This window comes from Artibeus jamaicensis, unplaced genomic scaffold, assembly GCF_021234435.1.
Source record: "Artibeus jamaicensis isolate MK-2021 breed Jamaican fruit bat unplaced genomic scaffold, CSHL_Jam_final contig_497, whole genome shotgun sequence".
Taxonomy (NCBI): Eukaryota; Metazoa; Chordata; class Mammalia; order Chiroptera; family Phyllostomidae; genus Artibeus; species Artibeus jamaicensis.
Genome location: NW_026521863.1, coordinates 6,878,876 through 6,903,967, shown reverse-complemented (window position 1 = coordinate 6,903,967; position 25,092 = coordinate 6,878,876). Strand labels below are relative to the sequence as shown.

Sequence of the window (25,092 nt, the reverse complement as noted above, 5' to 3'; positions counted from 1 at the left end):
CCAGGGTGAAGTCTGTGTCCCTCGTTTCTGTTAACTACCCAAGTCTTTGGGAAAACATTCAGCTTGCATCTTTGTGGTGTACGTCTCAGATTCAGTGGTCACCGGCCTCATCTCTGTTTCTGTTACTGACTCCATGACTGTCTTCTGGTTTGGTTTGGCTTTTAAGTGCTCTTGGGGGGGCAAGGGGAAATACCGTACAGTGTCTTTTTCTATCTATTTTATTGTCAGGAGTAGCTTCTCCAAAATCGTTCTTAGTGATAAGAGCCAACATTTATCTGATGTCACTATGTCCTGGGTGCTGTTCTAAGTGTTTTTCATAAATTAAGTCCTTTGTCCTCACATGCTGTTATTACTCAGTCCACTGGACAGATGAAGAAACTGAGGCAGACAATAGACAAATGACTTCACCAAGATACACAGTGGTCATGCCAGCATTCAAATTCCAGTAAACTCACCCATTCTTAATTAGCAGGAAGCCCATGGCATTAACTCTAGTTTGTAAGTGAGCAGGTCAAGGAAGTTGCCTGTGACCCCACAGCTGGTACATGCAGAGCCAGGGTTCAGGTGGGTCGCCCCCCCCCCCACCTTAGGTGCCCCCTCCCCACAGGCTCCTTTGTTCTCTGTGCCAGCTGGGACACAAGAGACAGTTTGCCTTCAAGAAACGAGGGATATCATTGTGGAAACACATCAACAATTCTAGAGATTAAGGAAAAAGTTCCTATGAAGTTAGGAAGGGAAAATTTTTATTAATGTATAATGTAATTATATTACATTCATGAAGTGTATATTAATACTGTAAAACCTGAATTATTTAAGTATACAAATGGAATCAAGCCAGTATAAGTGTGTAAAATGTCCAATTGCATATATTTCGTGGAATAGTATTTTTCTACCTACAAGCAAGCGCATTTTGTAGCTGCTCCTACGAAGTGTGTGCAGGCGAGCCGCGGGACGTCCTGTGGCAGGTGGAAAGGGTTGTGTCATTGCTGTGCTCCTTGCTGACAGCCGAGTTTGTGTGGGAAGAAGAGAGGCGGACTCGGTTTCAGGGGGCTGTCCCCGGTGTCTGTGTGGACCCTGGAGCAGCGTCAGTCACACTGGCTGTCCGCAGACACTTTTCCCACATTTGTCAGTAATTGTGAGAGCTGAAAGTCTGGCCCTGGTGTTGCCTTGGGTGACAGAGACTGAATCTGCGCCCCGTTGTCCCTCGCTCGCCGGCAGGGCCTGGACCACCTCCCTCAGCTGCAGCCTGGTCCGCTGCCTCAGTTTGTGGAACATGTGCCCCAGGAAGCAGAGAACTCACGAGTGGGTGAGTCCGGTGAGCCTTTTATTTCTAAATTACATGGTAAGAGATGTTTTTCAGACAGGTTCAAGGCTTTTTCTCTGAAGTGAATTACGTGTCATCTGAAGTCTTCCTTCTCCCTTCATTAAAATATGCTTCTCATAGATTCAGCAGAGGCAAACTCTAAATGATACCTACTTGAAATGACCACAGTTCCAGAACAGTGGATTTCACAGTAATCATCGTACAGCTGTTTCGGTTCCAGAGGAACAATGTACCGGTGTCACTAGTCAGCAACTCAGCAGCTATTGGAGAATCCCTCATAGGCCCATGACAACCTCAGTGTCACCGTGACCCAGGGCTCTCGTCTCTGCTCGTACAAGCCCAGGACCTCAGTCTTGTTACTGAATGAAGCCGAATTCAGCCTCCGCCTCCAGGGGAGGCGTGTCTGCCCCGTGGATGTGTTCCCAAAGGCTGGCGCAGTTCACTCCCTCTTGGGCTTAACTCTTTTTCTCTCTTGAAATGGGTTGTAATGCGCTGGACGTGTTTACAGCTCTCTCCTTCCTTAACTGTGTTTGATGGTAAAGTGGCGGTGCCGGGCGGAAGTATTCACTCCCTATTCTGTGCCGATTTGTTGTTAGAGACGTATTCCGAGTATCTTACTAACGAGAGAGAAAGAGCAAATTGAAGCAGCCATTTTATAGCTAAAGGCACTTAATGCGGTCTTCTTTTAAGCATGAATTTTTCTTAACAGACTGGTAATTGTCATGATTCTATCAAAGCCGAGGGATTAGGAAAGAAAGGAAAGTTTAAACTGTAAGTCAATTTAAACTGTTAGAAAGATAGGAAAAGTAAAAACATAAAACAACTTTCAATTTTGACTAGTAAAGCTAACTGTTGTCAGTAATTACATTATATTGCTAATTAAAATCAACAGCACCCATGGCCCTCGCCCTGGACTGAGCGCACAGCTGCGGTGGCGGTCCCAGTGGCCTGTTAGCGCCGCTCCAGGTCTCAGTCCTGAAGTCCTGGACAGCACCATGGGGGCAGCGGGCGTGGACAAGTGGCTTTGCTTGGCGTTGTAGCAGGATGCCTTTACCCGGAACTGGCAGCTCTGCCATCTTTCAGATGTCTGTTTCAGGAGAAGGGGTTTATGGAATCACAGCTCACTAACTGTGAGAGTGGTACCCGGGGTACTATCGGAAGGGGCCCTGGGCCATCAGGCGAAGCAGATCAGAGCTCTCCCTGCAGGGGGCGCCATTCCCACACTGGCTCTGCGGGCAAGGGGGCAGGGCGCCACCAGTCAGGGCCGGGGAGGGTGCAGGCGCTGGCGCAGTGTGTGACCTTGCAGCTCTGAGACTCCTTCGTTCTGCTGCAGAGATTCTACAGTTTTATACTAAATGTGGCTGTTAAGATAATAACACCTCTCACATTTGTTGTCAGTGCTTTTTTCTCATGTCCTGAGAAGTACATTAGCATATCTTCACTATGAAAGCAAAACTTGGCATATGACACACTATATGGTAAAAAGATAATTTCACTGATTAAAAAGTTGTCTTATTGATGTTGGAATAGTTTGTGTTGGTTCCATGGCATTCTGCCCATTGTCCATGGCCAACATGCCATTTCTGCCCCCACAGTGACCACACGAGATAGAGAATCTTGTCTTTTTCACCCTTTTTACAGATGAGGAAACTGACCTTTGGAGTGGCAACTAGCTTTCTGAGGGTCACGTAGGCAGCAAAAGGTCATGCTCCTGTCCCTTGGGACCCAGCGCTCTCTTCTCCACTCACCACCCTGATGTCAGATACTGGCACCTGACTGGGCACCCCCGTCCCCCGGGCCCATGGCTGTGTCTGCGGAGAGCTGCTCCTGCGGCTGGAGAGGGTGCCCTCCTGCTGCGAATAAGTCCCCCAGCTTTAATTCTCTTCGCAGGGCTCAGCACCCTGTGACACTTTGTCTCCAGCTGCTCCCTTGCCTCTCTGCTGCCCACCAGAACGTAAGCTCCTTGCCCCTGCTCACTAGTGAGTCCCCAGCCATCCGCACAGAGGTGGCGTGTCAGAGGGTGCAGGCAGGGACCCTGGTCCACCTTCTCCACCCTGCCTTGGTGCACAGCGGGGTTCGGGTTGACTAAATGCTTAAGAATTGTCTTTGGGGAGTGAAACTGGGGATCATTTGTTTTCTATTTCTCTCTGTGCCTCTAATCATCTGCATTGAGCCTGTATTGCTGTATAACTAAATTTTTAAAGGAGTTAACTTTTATGACATACGTACAAAAAACACTACCAAAGGTGGAATGCCGAAATCAAACTACAGGTAATAGGTCTTTCCTCCTCTTATAAGCTTTGTGTAGTATTAGTACTCTTGCATTTTTATTGAAGCCTTTTAAAAAATGCATGTTGCCCCTGGCTGGTGTAGCTCAGTGGATTGAGCACGGGCCTGCGAACCAGACAATCGCGGTTCGATTCCCAGTCAGGGCACATGCCTGGGTTGCAGACCAGTTCCCTGCAGGCCAGTTCCCAGCAGGGGACGCATGAAAGGCAACCATACATTGATGTTTCTCTCTCTCTCTCCTTCCCTTCCCCTCTAAAGCTAAATAAATAAAATCTTAAAAAAAAAAAAAAAATGCATGTTGACCTAAGAAAAATGTGGCTCCTTATATATCAATTCGAAAAATAAATTCTCTATTTCTCCAAGTAGTGGGGTTTAATGCCTGACTTGGGGTGAGTCAGCTTTCATTTAGAGCCTGCATTCGTGGTCCTAACTGCTCGTCAGCTTCCCGCCTACAGCGAAGCTCGAGCAGCACTGTGTGATCCGCCTGGGGAGGAAGGTGGACTTGGAAGGCGTTTGAAATGCAACTTTTGTTTTTCCACAAGAAGGGTCTTAAATATGGTAACCTGTGAAAAATACTCAAAATCCTTCCTCATACGGAAATAAAAATCAAAGCCACCGTGGCCGTCACTACATGCCTGTTGGAATGGCTGCTGTTTTTCGTTTTGCTTCTTTTTATTGGCAATATCAAGGACATAGGGCAATTAGAATTCTCACATATTTTTTTATGGGGTTTCTTACGAGGTTAAACTTGTGCTTACCGTCCAGCCCAGCACTTGAGTTTCTAGGTTTTTCTTTTTTCTTTTTTTTTTTCCAAGAGAAACGAAACATGTCTACACAAAGACCTGTGTGCAAATGTTAGCAGCTTTATTCATAATTGCCGAAAACTGGAAACAGCCCAAGTGTCCACAAAACAGGATACTACTCAGCGACAAAAGGGAACAAACTACTGACGTGCAAAAGTATGGCTGAGTTTCAAAGGCAGGCTCTAAGTGAAAGGAGCCAGGCACAAAGGCCTGCGAATGGACGACTCTATTTACATGACACTGTGGAGAAGGCAGAACCTTGGGAGCGGATCCGTGGTGCCACGCACGGGAATGAGATTGACCACAAAATAGCAACTGTTTGTCATGATAGAAATATCCCGTGTCTTGCCAATGCTGGTGGTTGTAGGGTTTCGTGTGGTGGTTATTGTGTGTAAATTCTAACTCGGTAAAACCTGACTTCACGTAATGTTATGTAGTAGATGGCTGTAAAAAAAAAAAAGTAAAGATCTTTGGCTAAAAAATACAGCGAATGCATATTTAGCTCTATAGATGCACAAATATGTTTGTGATATGTAGCTAATTACCCATTTATTCATTCCCACCCAGGGTAAAGTGTCTGTTGTATGGTTTGAATGTCATTTTTACCCTCCCCAGCAAAGGGGAATAATACAGAACCTTTCATGTCCACAAGCAATTGCTGAGTGATTGAAACTGAAAAACAAAATTCCCTGTGTGAGTAGAAACATTTAATAGTTCAGTAAAAGCAGTAAGTTTGAATATGGCTAGTACAATAAGTAGCAAATTTAAATATTCTGGAGTCAGGTGTAGACTTATTTGTGGTCCTCCTGAAACAATGATGGTGACTTGAGTCGGGTCCAGCCCCTGCTTCTTCTCTCTGGTGCTTGAGTCTAACTCCCGGTGGGCTGGAATCGGAATTCACCGGGTGACCAATTTTCCGAGGCTGGTGTGCCAAGATGAACCCACTTGAAAACTGTGGGCTCTCGGACTTGGCTGCGAGACCCGTCCAGCTGAGGTGGGCCGGCCCGGCATCTGCTGCCTGCATTGTGCTTAGTGCTGAATCCATCTGTTTTCTGTCAGGGCCAGTGCCAACAAATTACTAATCTATTAGAGAAACATGGAAATAAGATTGCACTTCTCAGTCCTGGCTTTTCCTCTCATGTTTGGCTTGGCTTACGTCTTTGAGTTTTGTTTATCTGGGGGAGAAAGATACGTTATCAAGTAGCAAAGAGTGGGGGCATGAGGCATTTTTCACTCCTTCTCACATGTTTTTAAGAGATTATGAGGAAAAGATCACACTAGTGGTTGTTGATAATGTAACTGTTGTTGAGGGTGGTGATGGTGCCTGTCGTTTATCAGGTAACTGTACCGGTCACTTTCTGCCCCTTCCCCATTGCTATCATCACAGGTGGCCAGACTGATGGTCAGGAGGGTTCAATAGCAGGTCTAGGGTCGTGCCCCTAGGAAGCGTTGGAACCAGCCTCCACCCCCAGGTTCTGGAGCCCGTTCTTTAGTCACTGCTGCCTCGTGAGCCATTCATTTAAAGCTTTAAATACCAGCTTTGTCTGGGCACATGAGCTCCATGGAGAGAGCCTCTCACTTTTCCAGGAGGCCAAGCGTCTCGGTCACTTCTTTCCTGTGCTCACTAAAATGCGGCCACCGACCGCCAGTCACACCGAAGGTGCCAGCCCACGGGGTGATGTTGCTTCTCAGTCCCGGCTGTGGGCGGAGCTCTACTCCCCCTGTGGGCAGCCCCTTCTCCAGCGAAACCACGCGTGGGCCTCATCCGTAGTGGCCAGATCTGCACGCCTGTTTTCTAAAACAATAGATTAAAGTGTGCTTCCATTTTCTTTGAAAGCAAAGAATTGCATATGTTTTCACTGCATAGTTTCTTACCAAATGAGTCACCAAATGGGCATCTGGGGAGGGTGGAAACTAGCTACCAAGTAATAGTGTGAATATGTGAATTAATTTCATCTGCATTCACACTGTGAGTGAGCTTATGTATTTCTAACAAAAGCAGGAGGCAGAAAGGAGTGCTGGATTGCACTGGTGCCATCAGGTAACGTGGAAGTCAGGTGAGCGAGGTCAGGAGCAGGAGGACAGGTCCTCCTGCTCACAGGGACGAGTTCTGGCTCCCGGTGCATCGAGCCCGCAGGCCCCGGCCCACGGGAACACGCCGAAAGCGCCCTTCCCGCCAAGATGGTTTTGGGCAAACAGACCTTGTATGTGGTCCCGTGGGATGGGAGATTCAGAAGCAACTTAAGAACTTTTTAGAAAGAATGTTTAAGTTTATAAACACTGAATATTTTTACCTTTTACTTGAAGCAGTATAAGTTTGATTATTTCTGCAAAGGCAGAGTAGGGTTTCTTCATGAAAAATGCAGTTAAAGTTGAGGAGCTGGCGGCCCCAGAGGTCATTTATGTCGAACTGGTCCTATTCCATCCTTCTGTTTTCCAGTCACTCACATTGCCTGTGCCTGGCTCTGCTGCTCCTCCTCTGCTGGCTCTAAGAAGTCGCTTTCTGTGCTGGTGGAGCACTTTCGTAGCTTGTTCCACGACTGGTCTACAGCAGGGACCAGCAGACTATGGCTCCCTTAGGTCTGACACCTGTGTTTGTAAATAAAGTTTTATTGGAACACTGGCAGTCACATTTGCGTATACATCGCATCACCTCCGGCCACACTGGAACAGCAGTGGCAGCCTAGCTTGGACAGAGACCATCTGCCCCACGGAGCTTCCCCAGCCCTTCACAGAAAGTGTTTTGGCCCGTGGTCTACAGGGACGATGACCTACGCACCATCTGCAACGAGTAGTATACTTCACAGACGACCAAATACAGTGCACATGATGTACCTGACAAAGAGCAAGCAGCTTTCTTGCAGATTTTTGGGGGATGCAGCTTCCTGTGTGTGGACCCAGGAGCACCAGCTTCATGACCATGAAGTGACTGTTGCTGCAGCGTGCTTTTCCCTTAACGCTGGGGTGGTCCGCACAGGGCTGCGCGCCCGGACTCCAATCTGTGCTCGAGGCCTGCCGGGCTGCAAGAGCCGGGCTCCTCAGCTCTGGAGTGAGGCTTGTAATAACAGGGACTTCCGGTGCCTCGTGTAAGGACTAAATGAGCTAACACAAAGAACTTGGGGTTGAATTTAGCACATAGTTAATATCCAGTACCTGCTTTCATTGCTGTCACCAATCCAATCCAGTTTCTGCTGGAAACCCTCGAGAAGCCCCTCATCCCCAGAGTAAGCCCAGGTCTCCGAAGCCTGGAGCACAGGGCCCTGCAGAGTACGCCTCCCCGGCCCCTCCCATCAGCACCCGCCCTTCCTCTGCCTTCCTTACTGCCCCACAATAAAACCCCCACCTTACATTACACCATTCACCCCAGAAACTCCCCAGGTAGTCCACATTAGACAGCACCATCTTGTTTTACAGAGAAGAGAAGGAAACAATTCAAACTCCCCTGGGGTCTGCAGACAGCACACACAGACCCTTCACTCGCGCCAGCTCTCCCGGCCTCAGGCCCACCCCACACGGACTCCTGAGCTTGCGGCCCAGCTCCACTGCCCGGGGAGACCCCCGACCTCACCCCAGTAGAGCCCCTCTCAGCTCTCCTGCTCGTCACAGTGCCTCGTCTTGCTTGGCTTCTGTCTTTCTCTTGCCTCACCCCTGCTACTCTGCCTCGAGCCACACACGCAAACACGGGGCGAGCCAAGTGTCCGTCACGTTTATACCGTGCGACGGCTCTAGTGTTACTTAGTTGTCTTTATCATCATTCGAAACAATTTTGTTTGTGTTGTGACAGCTGTCACATCAGCTACATTTTTTTTTAAACTTAGGAAAATTGGTGAATTTTTGTGCATCCATCTTAATATTGAGGATGAAAGAAAATACAGAACATTTTTGGCGTATTGGGCTTTCTTATTTCAAGAAAGGTAAACACCCGAAACAAATAAAAGATTTGTGCCATGTGTAGGGAAGGTGCTGGGACCTATCAAACGTGTCAGAAGTGGTTTGTGAAACAAACCACTGTGGACATTTTGGCCAGAATAATCCTTTGCCGTGGGGCTGTCTTATGCACTGGAAGGTGTTCAGCAGCACCCTGGCCTCTACCCACTAGAAGCCAACAGCAAAGCCAACCCAGTAGCTGAGACAGCCAACATACTCAAAATACCCGAATCAGTCAAGTTATTGGTGCAAATGAAAAATGTATCTTCTATTTTGTGGGGGAAAAATTCACGGGGTCCGTGGCGGCGCAAACGAATAGATGGTGAGCTGCCCAAGGGCAGGACCTGGGTCGCATCCCTCTCTGTGCCCTGGCGCCTAGGATGGCTGTGCCGTGCGAGCAAGGAGTGTCCTCCCGAAAGCACCAAGAATTGACTGAGAAACATGCCAACCCTTGTTCTGCAAGCACTTGTCTTTCCACGTGGGTGTCATTTCAGCTGTCGTTTGTTGGAAGCACGTTTTATTGGTCATTTGCGTGGGTTTGAGTCATTTTGCTTGAACCGGAATCCTGGGCTACTGGCTGTTGGGTTTTTCATTTGTGGATGGAATCGTGGCCGTGTCTGTGTTTCACGTGGCTGTCGGAGAGAAGGAAACCTCTGATGCAGGCGCTTGCCCCAGCGTCTCGTCCGCAGCAGGGGCTGGAGTGGCGTTAGTGTGCCTTTTGCAGTTCACTGAACGTGCACTCGACCAGAGAGAAAGGTGAGGCAGGAGCGAGGAAGCCACACTGTTGGCATGGTCCCCGCCACAGCCGTGCTCTTGGAGTCCACATGCGTGCGTCCCCGCGTGAGCGGGAGGCGGTGGGTGGGCGTGTGGCTGTAGCTCTTCCTCCCAGGGCCCGCCCGCCTGCTCCCCAGGTGCCGAATCTCACTGCACTGAGTGCCATGCCAGTGCTTGAAGGTACCTTGAAGGGCATGGCGTTAAGCACAAGCCGTCTGCTTTTCTGGTGCTTGACCAAAAAAAAAAATGTTCCCAGCACCAGAGGAAAACGCCTGTGCGACACTAATGTCGAGTTTCCACAGGACTCCTCCAACGCAGCTTTGGAGGCTGGGTGTGACCGTCTGCGCGGTTCCTCGTCTCTCTGCCCCCGTCATCACCGTCATGTGGTCTTGCAGCCATCACAGTGGGGACTGGAGTGAGGATTGGGTGTGAGCTGTAAGAATGGGACGTGTGGAATGTTGAAGCGGCACATGGTTCTAGCACCCCTTGCCCGTTGGTAAATGTGATCATGATGAGCCTGGGTCCCCACCCCACCCCCAGGCCACGCTGTTCTGTGTGGCTCTCTGCTTTGGGGCTGTGCAGAAAGCCCGGGTTTAGACTGCTGGCCTCACCAGCACCAACGGCGGGGGGGAGTTAATAAGAATAATGACTGTTATTCTGTGTTGATCATATTGTTGGACAAAAAGTATTTCCAGTGAATGTTTTCTGAGTGTTTTCACGAGTCCAGGTGATAAGTAAAAGGCGTTAATTTGTGTTTGCTTTTTATTTAGGTAACTACTCCAGACCCTCAGCGTATAGTGGGGTGCCCGGTGCAAGCTACAGTGGCCCAGGGCCTGGCGTGGGCATCAATGCCAACAACCAGATGCATGGACCAGGGCCAGGCCAGCCATGTGGCGCTGTGCCCCTGGGACGAATGCCATCAGCTGGGATGCAGAGCAGACCGTTTCCTGGAAATATGAGCAGCATGACCCCCAGTTCTCCTGGCATGTCTCAGCAGGGCGGGCCAGGAATGGGGCCACCAATGCCAACCGTGAACCGTAAGGCACAGGAGGCAGCTGCCGCAGTGATGCAGGCCGCTGCAAACTCAGCACAAAGCAGGTATGCCATCGGGCGGGCGGTCTGTGTGTGGACATGTGAGCGCAGGCCAGGCACAGGCATGGGCCCGGGTCGTGGGGGGAGCAGTGGAGCGTCACTGTACTTGGCTGTAAAGCTGAGGAGAGGAAATGACAGACCAGCTCTCTGAGACACTGATAAGAAACCTGAATTCGGGGGCAAGTCAGCAGTTTGCCGCCGCTGTGGGTAGAGCGGGACCAGCACCGCGAAGCCGGTGGCGAAGGCAGCATCTGTGTGGCTCCCTTTAAAACAGCGAGTCTCGAGCCCAGGACTAGTTAGACTCTGAACCATTGAGAAAAAACTCCCTCTTATTGCCCTACCATCCCATTTTTATGAAATAGAAACTGTGTACATGCACATATGTGTATTGTGTGTGTTTGTCTAAGTGTATATGTGTGAGATTTCTAGACTTCTCCCTAAGTTTCTAGACTCCGGGCTACCTCTGTTTGTGCCCACACAAAAATGTGCTTACGAAAGCAGCGGCACTTCAGAAAGTGTAAGCTGACCAGGGAAGGCTTCATCCTCCATTGCTTTTAATCCTGATTTTAAAGTTAATTCTTGAAGTAAATACTTGACCTGTATGAAATTAACATACTGAATTTTAAAATTGTGAGGCCAAAGTGAATGTTTTCAGAGAAGCACATATAAATATGTTTCATGTTGAACATACATTAAAACTCATTTTAAAACAAAGCAAGTTGAAAGATGTGTATGAAAACAGGGTCTTCTGAAGAAAAGGCAGAAGGTTCTGATTTTGTTCCAAGTGGGAATAAAGGTTTTGTGTATGTGTGTGCGTGTGTGTGTGCGCGTGTGTGTGTTTAAATGTGTCCCTTTGTTGCTTTTCCTCTGAAGCGACTATTTTGGGAGTGTTAGGGATCCCTCCAGTCTCACAGTTTCCTCTAAATAATAAGAAAGTTCATTGGGAATCAGAATGGAAATCACTCATTCTCTCTCTCCCTCTCGCCATCTCTCCTGCTCCCTGACTCTGCACCTCTCTCTCATCCACGTGAAATCAGCATCTTCTGAAGCCCAGCAGACACCTCTAAACCAACCCTGTGCAGACTTCAGGGACCGCTGTAATCAACCCGTCTATGAGGACGGGTTTGGCTGGTCCAACTGAAGTTCTAATTTATGTTTAAATGAATTGTCGGTTGCAACTCATAAAGCACATATTATTTTCTGTTTAAGTAGAAAGCACTTGATTAAATTTGATGTGAAGCCTTGGATGGTGGTCTGGGAAGAAGATAACCATAGAGATGTTGATTAAAAAGTCCTGCTAGGCTCCCTTTCTGAATCCGTTTACATATCATTTTACATAAAGTGATGTATCAGTATCCTGCTCTGCATTTTCATTTTCCGTTTGTAACTGGGAGACCATTTCCAAGCGAGCTCTCCAGGAGTTTAAATGGGGATCGTGCTTTTTGGCTTTGACCAAAATGAGAGCTGTCCCTCCGAACTGTGAGCTGAGATTAGATCTGAGACTCTCAACTCTGCCCTCTGCTTTGCTCTGTCCCACCTGCCCCCCCCCCAAAGGAATGTGCCCCGTCCCACTGCCCTAGCTGCACGGCACAGAGGGTTCAGCCCATCCCACTCCCTCCACACCTACATGTGGAAATGACGGTGGACCGGGGTATTCCAACTTGTCTACAGAGCACATCCAAAGAAGTTGTTCTTCTGTTCTGCTTTAGGCCACCATACGTTAGGTCGCCTGCTTATCCCAGCCAGTCTGGGGCTGGCGGACGCCCCATGTTTTCTTCCCAGCACCCCAACTATGGCAACTCTCAGGCTCCCATGATGCACCAGCCTGACCAGTACGGGTAGGTAGCAACAGCCCTGACTCGCTGGGGACCTGGGCCTTTTTTTTTAAACTGTTAATGAACGTGCCATCCGGCTGCAAAATAACACCCAGAATAAGAGAGTGAAAGACCTAAAAGAAACTCCATCTCAGAGGGGGGTGTGTTCTGTTTATTTGTTTCTTTTGGTTTGTTTCGGGTGGTTGTTTGTGTTGTCCTGTGTTGTTCTCATCCACGGCACGGCAGTTTGGTAGCAGCCTGCATGCACCCCCAGGCCTGTCTGCATGGCTTCCAGCTCGGCCCCTTCCCTCCGCCTGCGAGGACCCCAGGCTGGGTCTGCCTAAAAGTAACCATCACTCCCTTCACTGGTGTCATGTGTCGTCTAGGTATTTGTATTGTGTTATCACCACAGCATGACTGTCATTCCTCCCACTGCAGCGACCTGCCCCCCCCCCCACCCCCGATTTCAAAGTGCAGTGACCTCATTGGACCAGAGACTCACTGCCGGAGACAGGACCTAGGTTAATAACAGGACTCAGGGGGGGTTTCATTGTGTCATCACTCAACAGACGTCTGTGCCGAAGATTTCTGTTATTTCCTTCTCCCAAGGGGTTGTAGAGTATTGAAGTCACCAGGGAAATAGCACCAAATAATCCAACACAGGATGTTTTCCTACCATGGTGTTGCCATGCTATTACCAATTACAACACAGGAATTACATATAGCAACAAAAAGTGTCTCTTTCCTACTACAAACTTAAAGTATGTTATTCAGTGATAATAACATACTCTTAAAGTATGTTATTACTCAGTGATTTATTAAGCTAAAATACTATGATTGATATCACCTTTGTATAGTAGTGATAAGCTTATCCTACATAGACTGAATCATACTCAGTAGTTTCTTTAGAAATATACCACATTCTTGGTTAAAGTAGGGACCAGCCAGCCCGCTTTGTTTGAAGAGTAAACATATGGAACTGCTAAACTAGGTACAAATGTGTGGTACAGAGAGCTTTCTGATAGTTTTATATTCAGTATACATCTATTTCGATGGCAAGAACAAGTGATAATTTTGTAATTGAGAGTTCTAAATCCTGTAAACATGGTTTTAAATGTGGACCAACAAAACAAAATTCTATAAACATAATCCTAAAAGTGCAATAACAACTAGAGAACTCGGTGAACCTACTCATTTAGGGGAAGTTGTTTTTCCCTCCTTTTTCTTGCCTTCTGGTACCTTCAAGGTCACTGCATGAGTTCAAGGTCACTGCGTGAGTAAGGAGGAAGATAGCCGTGGTGAGAGGAGAGCATCTGTCATCAGCTGCTACTGCACAGAATCTGTCCTTTCCCACCTCGGGAGCCCCATCCAGACCCACGGAGCTGGTGTGGCCGGGCCTTGCCAAGCCACATTAAGCAGCTGTGTAAAATGAATTTAAATGGCGTGCACCAGAGCAAAATCTCTTCCACTGGGGCAGAAAATCGATGTTAGGTAACCAGCACTCGGAGATCCGATCTACGCCTCGGCCAGCAGCATCCAGAGCGCTTCCCCAGAATACAGCTTCTTCTCCTCCGTTAAAAATAAGAAAAGGAAAGAGGTCCGCGTTTCTGTGTAAACATCATAAAGCACTTGGCAAAGGCTCACCCTTGCCACCCCACCCTGGTTGGCTCTGAATTTTGTCTTTCGTGTCTGTGGTATTCTTTCTAAAAAAAGAAAAGTTTTATTTCTATTTTAAATCTTTCTTCCCTTGCAATACACGTAACCTGTTGTGCTTTTTTTTTTTTAAGCCGAAGCTTGAATGTGAGAAGACGTGTGTAGTGCACTTGTGAGAGCCACTGGGCTCAGAAACCCGGCTTTTCACACGTGCTTTCGCTGCACGGCGACAGCTCGTGCAGCAAACTCCTGTTTTTGCTTTGGCTTTTGTTTCCCCCCATTGGTAGCTGTCAGGTTAAAGTTGGGTTGACAGTTTGAAAAGACACTTTTCTCGTTGTCAGTTTGTCTTTGGGAGAAGAAAAGACATTCGCAATTTGTTAGTATGACTTCTCTCCAAAGTCAAACCCCAAAGGGGCCGGAGCCGACGGAAAAAGCTGAAGAAGGCAACTTAGTGGCGAAGGCAGTGAGTGAGCGAGTGTGTGCGCAGTTGGAGAGAGAGAGCTGTGAACTTGAGGGGGGTGGCCGGGGCGAGCCGGCTCTGGGCGCTCTCAGCGGTGGGGTGGAGCGCGGAGTGGAAACGCACGTGGGTGGACTGTGAGAGGCCGCCTCGCCATTCCCTTCTACGGGGGCACCACAAGGGTAAGACCCGCCCTCCACACTGAGTAGGTTAAGGCTTATATAGATGGGTTGTTTCTGTCTTTCCCCTTTTGAGTGAAGGGGTCCCTCATCTTGATTATAAGGGGGTTTACAACAGAATGGGGTGAAGCATATTGTCCAGGGACTGGACTAGCCGCCCAGTAAAATCCAGCATTTGACATGAACAGCGTGTGTTGTTCAGGACACCCCCCCCCACACACACACACACACACTGATAGACCTTTTACTCAGAAGATGCATTGCCGCGTCTGGTGTGCAGGCATCTCTGGTTAACGTCACAGTCTTCAGATGCTGCAGCGGAGGGAAGCACAGTGGTCCATCTTGACTGACAGCCTGGGTCGGGGATGGCAGGCGACGCTCATCTTCAGTCCATTTCTGGTGGCCGTCGTTGCTTTGTCTCGTGCCGCTGGCTGGGGTGTGGCCGCAACAGAAAGGACCCGTCGTGCGAGGGTAGAGACAGAAGTCGGCACTTTCACCCGCATCAGTGCGGACCCCTGTGTGATGCCGATGCGAGCCACGCCTCGTCCTCGAGCTGTCCCCAGGAGACTTCCCAGTGGACTAACAATGCCTCCAGGAGGAAGACCTGCAGCCTCCTGAGTCCTCAAAACAACAAGTCAACTTGAAAAGCGTTCTTCTACGCTGAATGTCACAACCACAAGTGTGGAGACCCACAGTAAATTTAACATTTACGTCATACCAAAAATGAGCGCAGTTGAAATCAATTTGAAAGTATTTTTGCTTTTGGTAAAATAGGAGATTGGGGATTTTATTTTTGAGTCTTGGCCGCTCTGTAACAGGGTGAAGAAATTCTGTGGCGTCTGAGCCAAGACCTTTTGCAAGAGTTCGAGCCATGGTCCTCCTCTGCCCGCAAACCTCCGCCTCCGCTCAGCAACACGGGCGGGTTGGTCTGTCCTTTGGGTGCATGGCCCTTGTGTCTGTGTCTCAAGTGCACCCCCCACACACACCCCTCCGGCAGCTGTTCTCCAGTGAAGTGTATTTATAATTCAATTCCCTCCTGCTATTTGCCAGCGAGGCACTTTTTCTCTATTATTCTTCTCTGAAGCCAGTGTGACGCGGGGCTGCTCATGGGCCGGAGCCACTGGCCTGGAAACCCGCTAATGGAGATGGTACAGTTGGACGTCAAAGAGGGGCGAGGACTCTGCGCTGCGCCCCAGAGAGAGTGGGGTCCCAGGGCCTGGACAACCTGCGAGTGATTCGTATTAAGAATTCAGCCCTTTGGATTTTGGACAATTGGGTTTTTAAACAATAGCTATGATTTCAAAAGTCATGCTATTAAAAGACAAAGAGAAAAGATTTCAAAGGCTGAAATAGTTTTGTTTCTGCAGTTAAATGTAAGAGTTCACAATATCCAAATACTGTGCTTTAATTTTCAGCCTTTTTTTTTCAAAATTTAGAATTTGAATGAATATTATGTTGGTATTTTAAGGTGATGATTTCAATCAAACCTTTCAGAGTTATAGAACTATTTCAGCAGCTGGAAAGCACATTCACTAGTCTTCAAACCAAAAAGCAGTAAAACATGATCAAAGCATGAAACATACAGCAAACCTCTTGTGGACTAAAGTCTGTGGCCGTCCCCGAATGACTGGTTGTCCCTGAGAGAGACCTGGAAACTTAACACAGCGGGCCCCAGCGCGGGAGGGCTGAGGCTCCTGGCTGCAGTTTCCGCTGCTCCCCGGGGTTTCCAGGACTCCCTCCACGGAAGAGTGCTAACGGGGTCCCGGGGCGAAGGGTCCGGAAGGTGCCGACTACTCAGACTCGCTGGCCTTCACTCCTTTTCTCGAGGGCTGTGGGATGAGGAAGATGCCGGCCAAGGCCAGGACACTGGGTGAGTTAGAAATGACTGTGGCTCAGGCTTTGGCGCTCTTGACTCATAGCAAAGTCTCCCAAAACCCCTCTCACTCTCCCTTTTGGCATCTTCTCACAACTGAAATATTCCAGTTCCCGGCCATCCCTAGCCTGTCTTCTTCATTCAGATTGTCTGTGCCTCGCAGCCGGGTGCTGCCCTTCCCATCTGTTGAATAGGTAACTCACAATACTCACCACAGGCTCGGGGCCCTCACTGACCTGTGAGTCTCTCAGTGGAGTGTGTGCCCATCGACTCGTCTGGGCCACTCGTCTGCGTCTGACCTCACGGCCCTGCTAACATCTCCAGCTCCAAATGTGCACACCCTCCCACCAGACAAAGTGGGATTGTCACGTCCAGATTCGGCACACTCGTCCACTGTCACGTCCAGATTTGGCACACTCGTCCACCCATCGTGGGAAAAGTCGGCAACACAGCCCAGCCAGGCCCAGGTATTCAGTTCGTAAAGGGCAGCGTGGCTGCGATCCTATCTCCAGCTAGCAGTGCACCGGCCTCATCGCCAGCCTGCAAGTGGATCCTGGGATGTGCTGACTGGTTCTCAATCCGAACTCCGATAAGCTTGCCGATATGCCAGGCAGAAGGCAGTAGGAACTGCGTGTGAGTGGTGAAAGTGCCTTCCTCTCTCCCAGGTGGGGGTCGAGAAGCGTTGTGGGCAATGGTGTGAGGATCACAGGGGAGGGCTGCACTCTCCAGCTGCCCCTGGGGCTCTTAGCGGGCAGCGGCTCCCTAAGGCCCTGCTGATCTGCACCTTCGTTCTTACTTTGAAGCCTGCTTCTGTTACACAGCTCAAACCAACCAAAATATGCACAGCTCTGGACATTAGGTTTTGTTCCTTGCTTTGAAAGTTAAAACTCATTTTCCCTGGAGTTACCTTTGGCTGAGTACCTACCAGGTAAGACCTTGCTGGACTCTGCCCCTCCCACTTCTCGGGGCAGAGGGACTGGCTAGGATGCGAGGGACTTGTTTTGTTTTGCTTTCAAGCCTTTCCTGCAACTTTTTACCCAATTTTAAGTAGTGTTTTTGGGGGGGGTGGGCTGGGATAGGGGTAAAAGGCAGAAAACTGTACTTGAACAATTAAAATTTAAAAAGAATAAATTTTACTCCTGCAAAAAATAGTGTTTTTGCTTAAGTAACTTCGTTGACCATGGCTGCGTGTAGTTCAGGAAACCCATAAGAATATAAGAGGGTTTGTTTGTTTCAGTTGCAAATGACTATGTTATACTTCCTGGCACTGCAGCCCTGGACAAGTGCGTTCTTTGTCAGATGGTATCGGCAAACATTGCCCTGACAAAGGAGATGGGGTGGTGATCTCAGGACCCCAGGAGTTTTCTTCAGCCCACAGATTGGCCCATTACAGCTTCGTGAGGTTTGTGAATGCATAGTGGACTACGTGTTCTTCTTAATTACCTCCTGAAACATCACGCAGGCTAGCTCCCTGCTGTTGCTACACAGCCCCTGGTTATTTGTCACACTCACATGCTCCCGTCTCTGAGGTGCTGCACCTCGAAGGAGACCCCCATCCCTTGTCGGGTCACCCCCCCGCCCCCACCCCCAAAAGGGGATGGCCTAGTGTAAACAGTGGGCACTCCTGTCGTTGAGAAGGAATAGCCTGCCTTGTAAATTATCGGTGCTCTTTTTTTCATGGCATTTTGATCTCAAGATAAACGTTTTAAAGTAAATATCTTTCAAGCAGTTAGAAGGGGCCTTTGGACTCCAGTGGCAACTAATTTTTCTTCCCCGAGGGACAGTGGATGTCATTTTTACCAGGTTGAAAAACTGCCCTTCGCATCTTGTCAGAGTTCAGTGGGAAACTGTCCCAGGATTCACCAAGTTCTGGGGTCACCTCTGGCAGGACACAGACAGGTTTGGGGACCCTCTTTGCTTCCTGTGACTTTTGCCCACACCCTGAACTTAAGGCAGCTAGAGTTCTGGGCATCAGCAGAGAGGTGCTGATGCATAATATCTGAAGCATTTTCAGAAAGAAGACTTGGAGTTCATTTTCATGTAATTATCAGCAGTTTATAACAACAAAACAATGGGCTTAACAAACCAAAATCTCCTTCAAGATGAAGAGAACACCCATAGTTGTCAATCTCCAAAGTTCAAGCACCAGACAGATTGCGCATCCTCTTCACATCCTGATAATCAAGTCTCTTGCTTCAAAACCCTCGAGCTCAATTTGTTCTCCTGGTTGCTTTGCAAGAGAAGGTGGAGATCAGTCAGCTGCATTAGGAACAGCTCACGGCAGTTCCCCTGCATTGAGGCGAAAAGAAAATATGGCAGCTTGAAATTCTACAATAGGTGCCATTTCAGCGAGCTGAGAACAGGTCGGACCTCTGAGAAGTCCGCGTGAAGCAGTTGGCAAAAAGGGGGAAATGTTTCTGATGTCACAGGCTTTTAGGAACCCTGTGCAGCATGTGCAGTGTTCCTCAGTGTGTGGTGGAACTAGCTTCGCCAGATGCAGGGGTGAAAATACAGCTCTTCGGAGAAAGTGGAGACAGGCGGGAGAAATGCCGCAGACACGGAGAGGCCTCGTGGGCACCGCCACTGTATCCAGGCCTGTGGCAAAGGTGGGCCAGGGAGACCGTCTGCTCCGAAGAGCGATCTGCTGAACACCCCCTAGAGAGACTGTTCTCGAGAATGTGCTAACCAAGGTACCACTGCTCATCTATTGAAAGGGACTTTTTCGTGGAGCTGTTAAAAAACAACATTTCTCATTGCCCATTCTTAAAGGAAAAACAACTTAAATGCAGCAATTACCAAAGGGTTCAGGGAGTTCCTGATTTATGGTGGAAGATGGCTAATTCTGGCTGTCAGGATTGTTGCTGGCATTGCACACATTCCGGCTTTCTTTGAGGGGAGGGGCTGTCGTGAAACAAGATCAGGTTCACAGCAAGGGGAGAGGTAGAGGAAGACTCGGGAAGTGTTGCACAGGACCTGCCTGCATAGGCAGGAAAGAAAAGAGCTCCACTCTGCTTTCCAGACGTGAGTCTCCAGTGTCTCCGCGACATTGCCTTTGGGGAGCTCAGAGGCCACATGTCCACAGCCGAACTCACGACCTTTGCGGTGCTTTCTGTGTCCCGTGCCCGCCCCAACTTCATCCTCTTATGCCAGCCGCCACCTGGGGGGCACCGAGGTGCACTTTCTCTTTGCTCGCAGATTTCATCTGTCCCTGAGTCCTGTCCGCTTCACCTCTGAGATCACACTCGGCCCTCCTTGCTCCGCACACCTTGTTCCAGGGCTCCGTCGTCTCTTACCTGGACTGTCGTGAGAGCCACACAGCTGGCGGCGGGTCCCTTCTTCTACAGTCAGAGGACGTACAGCCTTTGAAAGACACATCCTTTCATGCCCTTTCTCCTGCTTGAAAACCTCCCGTCTCTTCCCATTGCTGCTCTCAGGATACAGACGAAGCCTTACAGAACCGGAAGCCTGTGTGATGCGGCCCTGTGCTCCGTGTCTGCTGCCATCTCTTGTCCACCAGCTGTCCCCTCCCAGAAGGAGAAAGGCCCTTCTCCCCTCATGGACCCCCACAGATCCCGAAGGTCTCCTCTGAGATGCCTTTCTGTCCCCATCCAAGCCAGTGCCCTTTGACCTCACTGCTCTGGTCATCTGACTTTGGTTGGTTGGTTGTTTTGGACAAAGACTGTGCCCCTTTTCCACTCCCCTCCCACACCCACCTTAAACAAATGATGGGAACTTTCAACCCAATACAAGAATTTCTGATTAAATTTGTTATTTTGAGCATGTCTCCCTGAGTGAAAGAGGTGTGAAGGTTCTTTTAAAAAGGGGGGAAATGAGCATGTGTATTTTTATAGGACTCTACAAATTATAAATCCTTGGTACTTCCGTTTGTTCTCTTTGGCTGACTGATAGAAAGCCACTTTACCTTCCCAGGATTGATTCTGGCCAGAGCAGGTGGCTGGTTGAAATTACAATGTTATTTTGCCACCAGAATTGCTAATGCCCTTGTGTTTATAGGCACGCTGATGGATTAGCCACACCAAAAATAGGCCAGCACTTCAGCAGCTTTCTCTTCTGCTGTGATCCTGTTGTTTCGGAGGCATAGGGGGTGCTCCCTTTTGAAATACCAGATTAAAAGTGATCTTGACTGAAGTTGTCCCTCTTCACACCGCTTTGGAAGAGTCACGGTGAATGTGGATGGAACGTCTGTGTTCCCGGTGGGGTGGTGCTGGACACAACATCTGTGATCATGAAGCGTTGAAAATGGGGCGCCTGGGGGATGTGCACAGGCGGTTGGGGCTCTCGAGGAATGAACTTCTGAAATTGGGCTTTCCACAGTTTCACATTCCTGGTCCAGATAGCAGGTTTAAGGGAAAGAGTGCCCCAGACTTCAGTGTTTATTTACCTTATTTATTCAATCAGTAAGCAAGCATTCCTGACCCAGTAACTCAGACGGCCTCTCCCGTGACATCCACACAGAGGAAGGCACATGTGCTCGGCAGGCGGGCACCGTCTTCAATGAGGCAGGCGCTGCAGCCCGCTCCTTTGGAACGTGGCCTGCCTGAGGTTTTCCATGGACGTGCTAGACGCTTTACCGTGGAGCTTCTCCCCCTGTGTCTTCGCCCCGGGTTTAAATAAAGTGGCTTCACTCATGCAGTGTCTGTTTCCAAAGCATTTCTTCTGTCTGTCCCTACTCTTCTCCAAAGGGCTCTATAGGAAATTCATTCTTTTCCTTTTTTTTAGATTTAATTTTAATGTGTTTTTCCCATTACCATTTAGTTCCCCTGTACCCACCCCTCACCGCTGTACTGTTGTCCCAGTCCGTGAGTCCTTTTTCCTTTTTGCTCAATCCCTTCACCCCAGCCTTCTCCCCACCACCCCCGCCTTTAGCCGTCAGCCTTCTCTCTGTCTATGAGTCTGTCCCCATTTTCCTTGTTAGTTGAGTTTGTTCATTACATTCCGTATATAAGTGAAATCATGTGGAATTTGTCTTTGTGTCACTGGTTTATTTCATTTAGCATAATGTTCTTCAGGTCCATCCCTGCTGCTACAAAAGGTAAAATTTTTATTTTTCTAATAGCCGGGTAGAATTCTATTCTACAAATGTGCCATAGTTGTTTTATCCACTCATCTACTGGTAGACACTTGGGCTGCTTCCCTATCTTGGCAATTGTAAATAATGTTGGAATGAACATAGGGGTGCTTATGTTCTTTCAAATTAGTGTTTTAGGTTTCTTCAGCTATATTCCCAGAAGCGGGATCACTGGATTGAAAGACATATCCGATTTTAGTTTTTTGAGGAATCTCCATACTGCTTTCCACAGTGGCTGCACCAGTCTGCGTTCCCGCCAACAGTGCGGAAGGGTTCCCTCCCACATCCTCACCAGCAGTTGTTTTGTTGCGTTATTAACGATGGCCATTCTGAGGAGTGTGAGATGAAATCTCATTGTGGTTTTAATTTGCATTTCTCTGATGCTTAGTGATGTTGAGCATCTTTTCATATATCCGTTGGGTATCTTTATGTCCTCTTTGGAAAAATGTCTATTCAGGTCCTTTGCTTATTTCTTAATTGGCTCATTTGTTGGCAAGAGGGTTGTGTGGGTTTTTTGGTGTTAACTTTTGTAAGTTCTCTAAGTTCGGGGGCATTTGGATATTAACCCCTTACCGTATGTAATAGTGAATATGTTCTCCCATTCTGTGGGTTGTCTTTTAATGTTGTTGATTTCCTTCACTATGCAAAACCTTTTTAGTTTAATGTAGTCCATTTTTTTTCTTTCATTTCAGTAGCCTGGACGGAGATATTTAATAAAATATCACTATAAGCAATGTCGGAGATTTTATTGCCCATGTTTTCTTCTATGCCTTTTCTGATGTCGGGTCTAACATTTAAGTCTTTCATCCATTTTGAATTTATTCTTGTGTGTGGTACGAGAAGGTGGTCTAGTTTCATTTTTCTGCATGTATCTGTCCAGTTTTTCCAACACTGTTTATTGAATAAACTATCTTTAGTTCATTGTATGTACTTGCTTCCTCTATTGAATATTAATTGACTAGAAGGGTGTGGGTTTATTTCTGGGCTGTCTGTTCTGTTCTGTTGATCTATGTGTCTGTTTTTATGCCAGTACCTTGCTCTCTGGATTACTGTATGTGGCCTTATGGTATAGTTTGATTTTAGGTAATGTGATTTCTCCAACTTTCTTCTTTGTTCTCAAGATTGCTGTTGCTATGCAGCGCCTTTTGTGGTTCCATATAAATGTTTGCAAAATTTATTCTAGTTTCTGAAATATGTCATTGGAATCTTAAAAGGAATTGCTTGAGTCTATAGGTTACTTTGGGTAGTAAGGACGTTGTAATGATGTTAATTCTTCCTATCCGTGAACATGGTGTGTGCTTCCACTTATTTGTATCTTCTTCACTTTCTGTCTTCCATGTCTAATTATTTTCTGAGTACAGGTTTTTACATTCTTGATTAGGTTTATTCCCAGGTATTTTATTCATTTTGTAGTGATTGCAAATGGGATTATTTTCTTAATTTCCCTCTAGTTTGTTATTGGCATATAAAATACAACTGATTTTTTATTACTAGTTTTCTATCCTGTTACTTTGCTGAATTCATCGATCAGTTCTAGTAGTTTCTTAGTGGAATCTATGGGGTTCTGTGTGTACAGCATCACATTATCCGCAAATAATAACAGTTTTACTTTTTCCCTTCCAATTTGGATGCCTTTTATTTCTTCTTCTTGTTTGATTGCTGTGGCTAGGACTTCTGGTACTGTGTTGAAGAAGAAAGGTGAAACCAGACATACTGTCTTGTTTCCTATATTAAGGGGAGCCCTTACTGTTTTTCCCCATTGAGTGTGATGCTGGCAGTTGCCTGGTCACATACGACCTTATGATTAGGCTCCCTCTAATCCCACTTTGCTGAGAGTTTTTATCACAAATGGGTGCTGGATTTTATCAAATACTTTTTCTGCATCTATTGATATGATCATGTGGGTTTTAGCCTTCGTTTTGTTTATGTGGTGAATCACATTTTTTGTTTTGCAGATGTTGAACCAACCTTGCATTCCTGGAATAAACCTCACTTGATCATGGTATATGATCTTTTTGATGCATTGCTCTGTTTGGTTTGCTAATGTTTTGTTGAGGATTTTAGTGTCTGTGTTCATCAGAGATCTTGGCCTGTAATTTTATTTCTTTGTAGTGTCTACCTGTTTTGAAATTAGGATGATGCTGGCCTCATAAAATGAGTTGGAGAGCCTTCCCTCCTCTTGAATTTTATGAAATAGTTTGAGGAGAGGTATTAGTTCTTTTCAGAATGTTTGGTAAAATTCACCTGTGAATCCATCGGTCCAGGGCTTTTGTTTGTTGGGGATTTTTTTATTACTGCTTCAGTTTCACTAGATGTAATCTGTTTATTCAAATTTTCTGATTCTTACTGATTTGGTTTTAGAAGATTACATGTTTCTAGGAATTTATCTACTTCATCCAGGTTGTCCAGTTTGTTGGCTTGTAGTTGTTCATAATATTTTCTTATAATCCTTTGTATGTCTTCGGTGTCAGTTGTTATTTCCTCTATTTCTGATTTTTTTTTTAATTTGGGTCTTCTCTGTTTGTTGTTTCCCGATGAGTCTGGTTAAAGGTTTGTCAATCTTATTTATCTTTTCAAAGAACCAGCTCTTGGATTCATTGGATTTTTTGTGTGTGTGTTTTTTTAAGACTCTATTTCATTTATTTCTGCTCTGATCTTCATTATTTTTGTCTGTTTACTTTGGGCTTTGTTGTTCTTTTTCAGGTTCCTTTAAGTGTAAAATTACATTGTTTATTTGAGTTTTTTCTTGTTTTTTAAGGTAGGCCTGTAATGCTATGAATTTCCCTCTTAGGATTATTTTCCCTGTGTCCCACTGATTTTGGATTGTTTCAGTGGGACACAGGGAACACTCTCATTTTCATTTGTTTCAGGGTGTCCTTTGATTTCTTCCTTGATCTCATTGTTGACCATTCATTGTTTAATAGCATGTTATTTAACCTCTATGTCTTTATGTGTTTTCTGGTGTTCTTGTGATTGATCTCTAGTTTCATAGCGTTGTGGTCAGAAAAGATGCTCGATGTGATTTCAGTCTTCTTAAATTTATTGAGACTTGTTTGTGCCCTAGCTAGTGGTCTATCCTAGAAAACATTATATGTGCACTTAAAAAGTATTTATATTCTGCTGCTTTGGGAAGAAATGCTCTGAAGAGATCAATTAAACCCATTTGACCTAGTGTGTGGTTTAAGGCCACTGTCTCCTTGTTGGTCTGGAAGATCTATGCACTGAAGTCAGCGGGGAGTTAAAATCCCCAACTATGACTTTATTTCTTTCAATCTCTCCCTTTATCTCCATCAAGATTTGCTTCACATATTTAGGTGCTCATGTGTAGGGTTATATCCTCTTGTTGGATTGTTCCCTTTATCATTATATACTGTCCTTCTTTGTCTCTTACTATATAGCCTTGGTTTTAAAATCTGTTTTGTCAGATATAAGTACTGCTGCACTAGCTTTTTTTTCCTTTCCATTTGCATAAAATATCTTCAGTGTGTATCTTTCAATCTGAGATGTGTCTCTTGGAGGCAACATATATATATATATGGGTCTTGTTTTCTTATCCACAACTATGCTGTGTTCTTTGCTTGCAGCATTTAAGCCATTTATGTTTAAGGTGATTATTGATAGATATGTATTTAGTGCCATTTTATTGTTAGACTATTTTCCTTATTTTTTTTTCTTTCTCTTTTTCTTCCTCTTCTTAAAAGGAGCCCTTTAACGTTTGTTGCGGTACTGGGTTTGTGTTAACAAACTCCTTTAGCTTTTTCAAGTCCGGGAAGCTCCTTATTTCTCCTTTGATTTTAAATGGTAGCCTTGCTGGGTAA

General features: G+C 46.9%; 1 protein-coding gene across 11 annotated transcripts in view; it reads left to right on the top strand.

Moving 5' to 3' along the window:
- Positions 1-25,092, top strand: part of ARID1B (AT-rich interaction domain 1B) — a 396,315-nt gene that overhangs the window by 328,188 nt on the left and 43,035 nt on the right. For 8 of the 11 annotated variants that reach the window (XM_053668769.1, XM_037126070.2, XM_037126073.2 and 5 more), the window contains 2 exons: positions 9,888-10,215; positions 11,919-12,047. In XM_053668769.1, coding sequence (XP_053524744.1) covers positions 9,888-10,215; positions 11,919-12,047 — 457 coding nt within the window. The remainder of the gene's footprint in view (positions 1-9,887; positions 10,216-11,918; positions 12,048-25,092) is intronic. The other 3 variants (XM_053668770.1, XM_053668767.1, XM_037126071.2) reach the window with 1 other exon arrangement.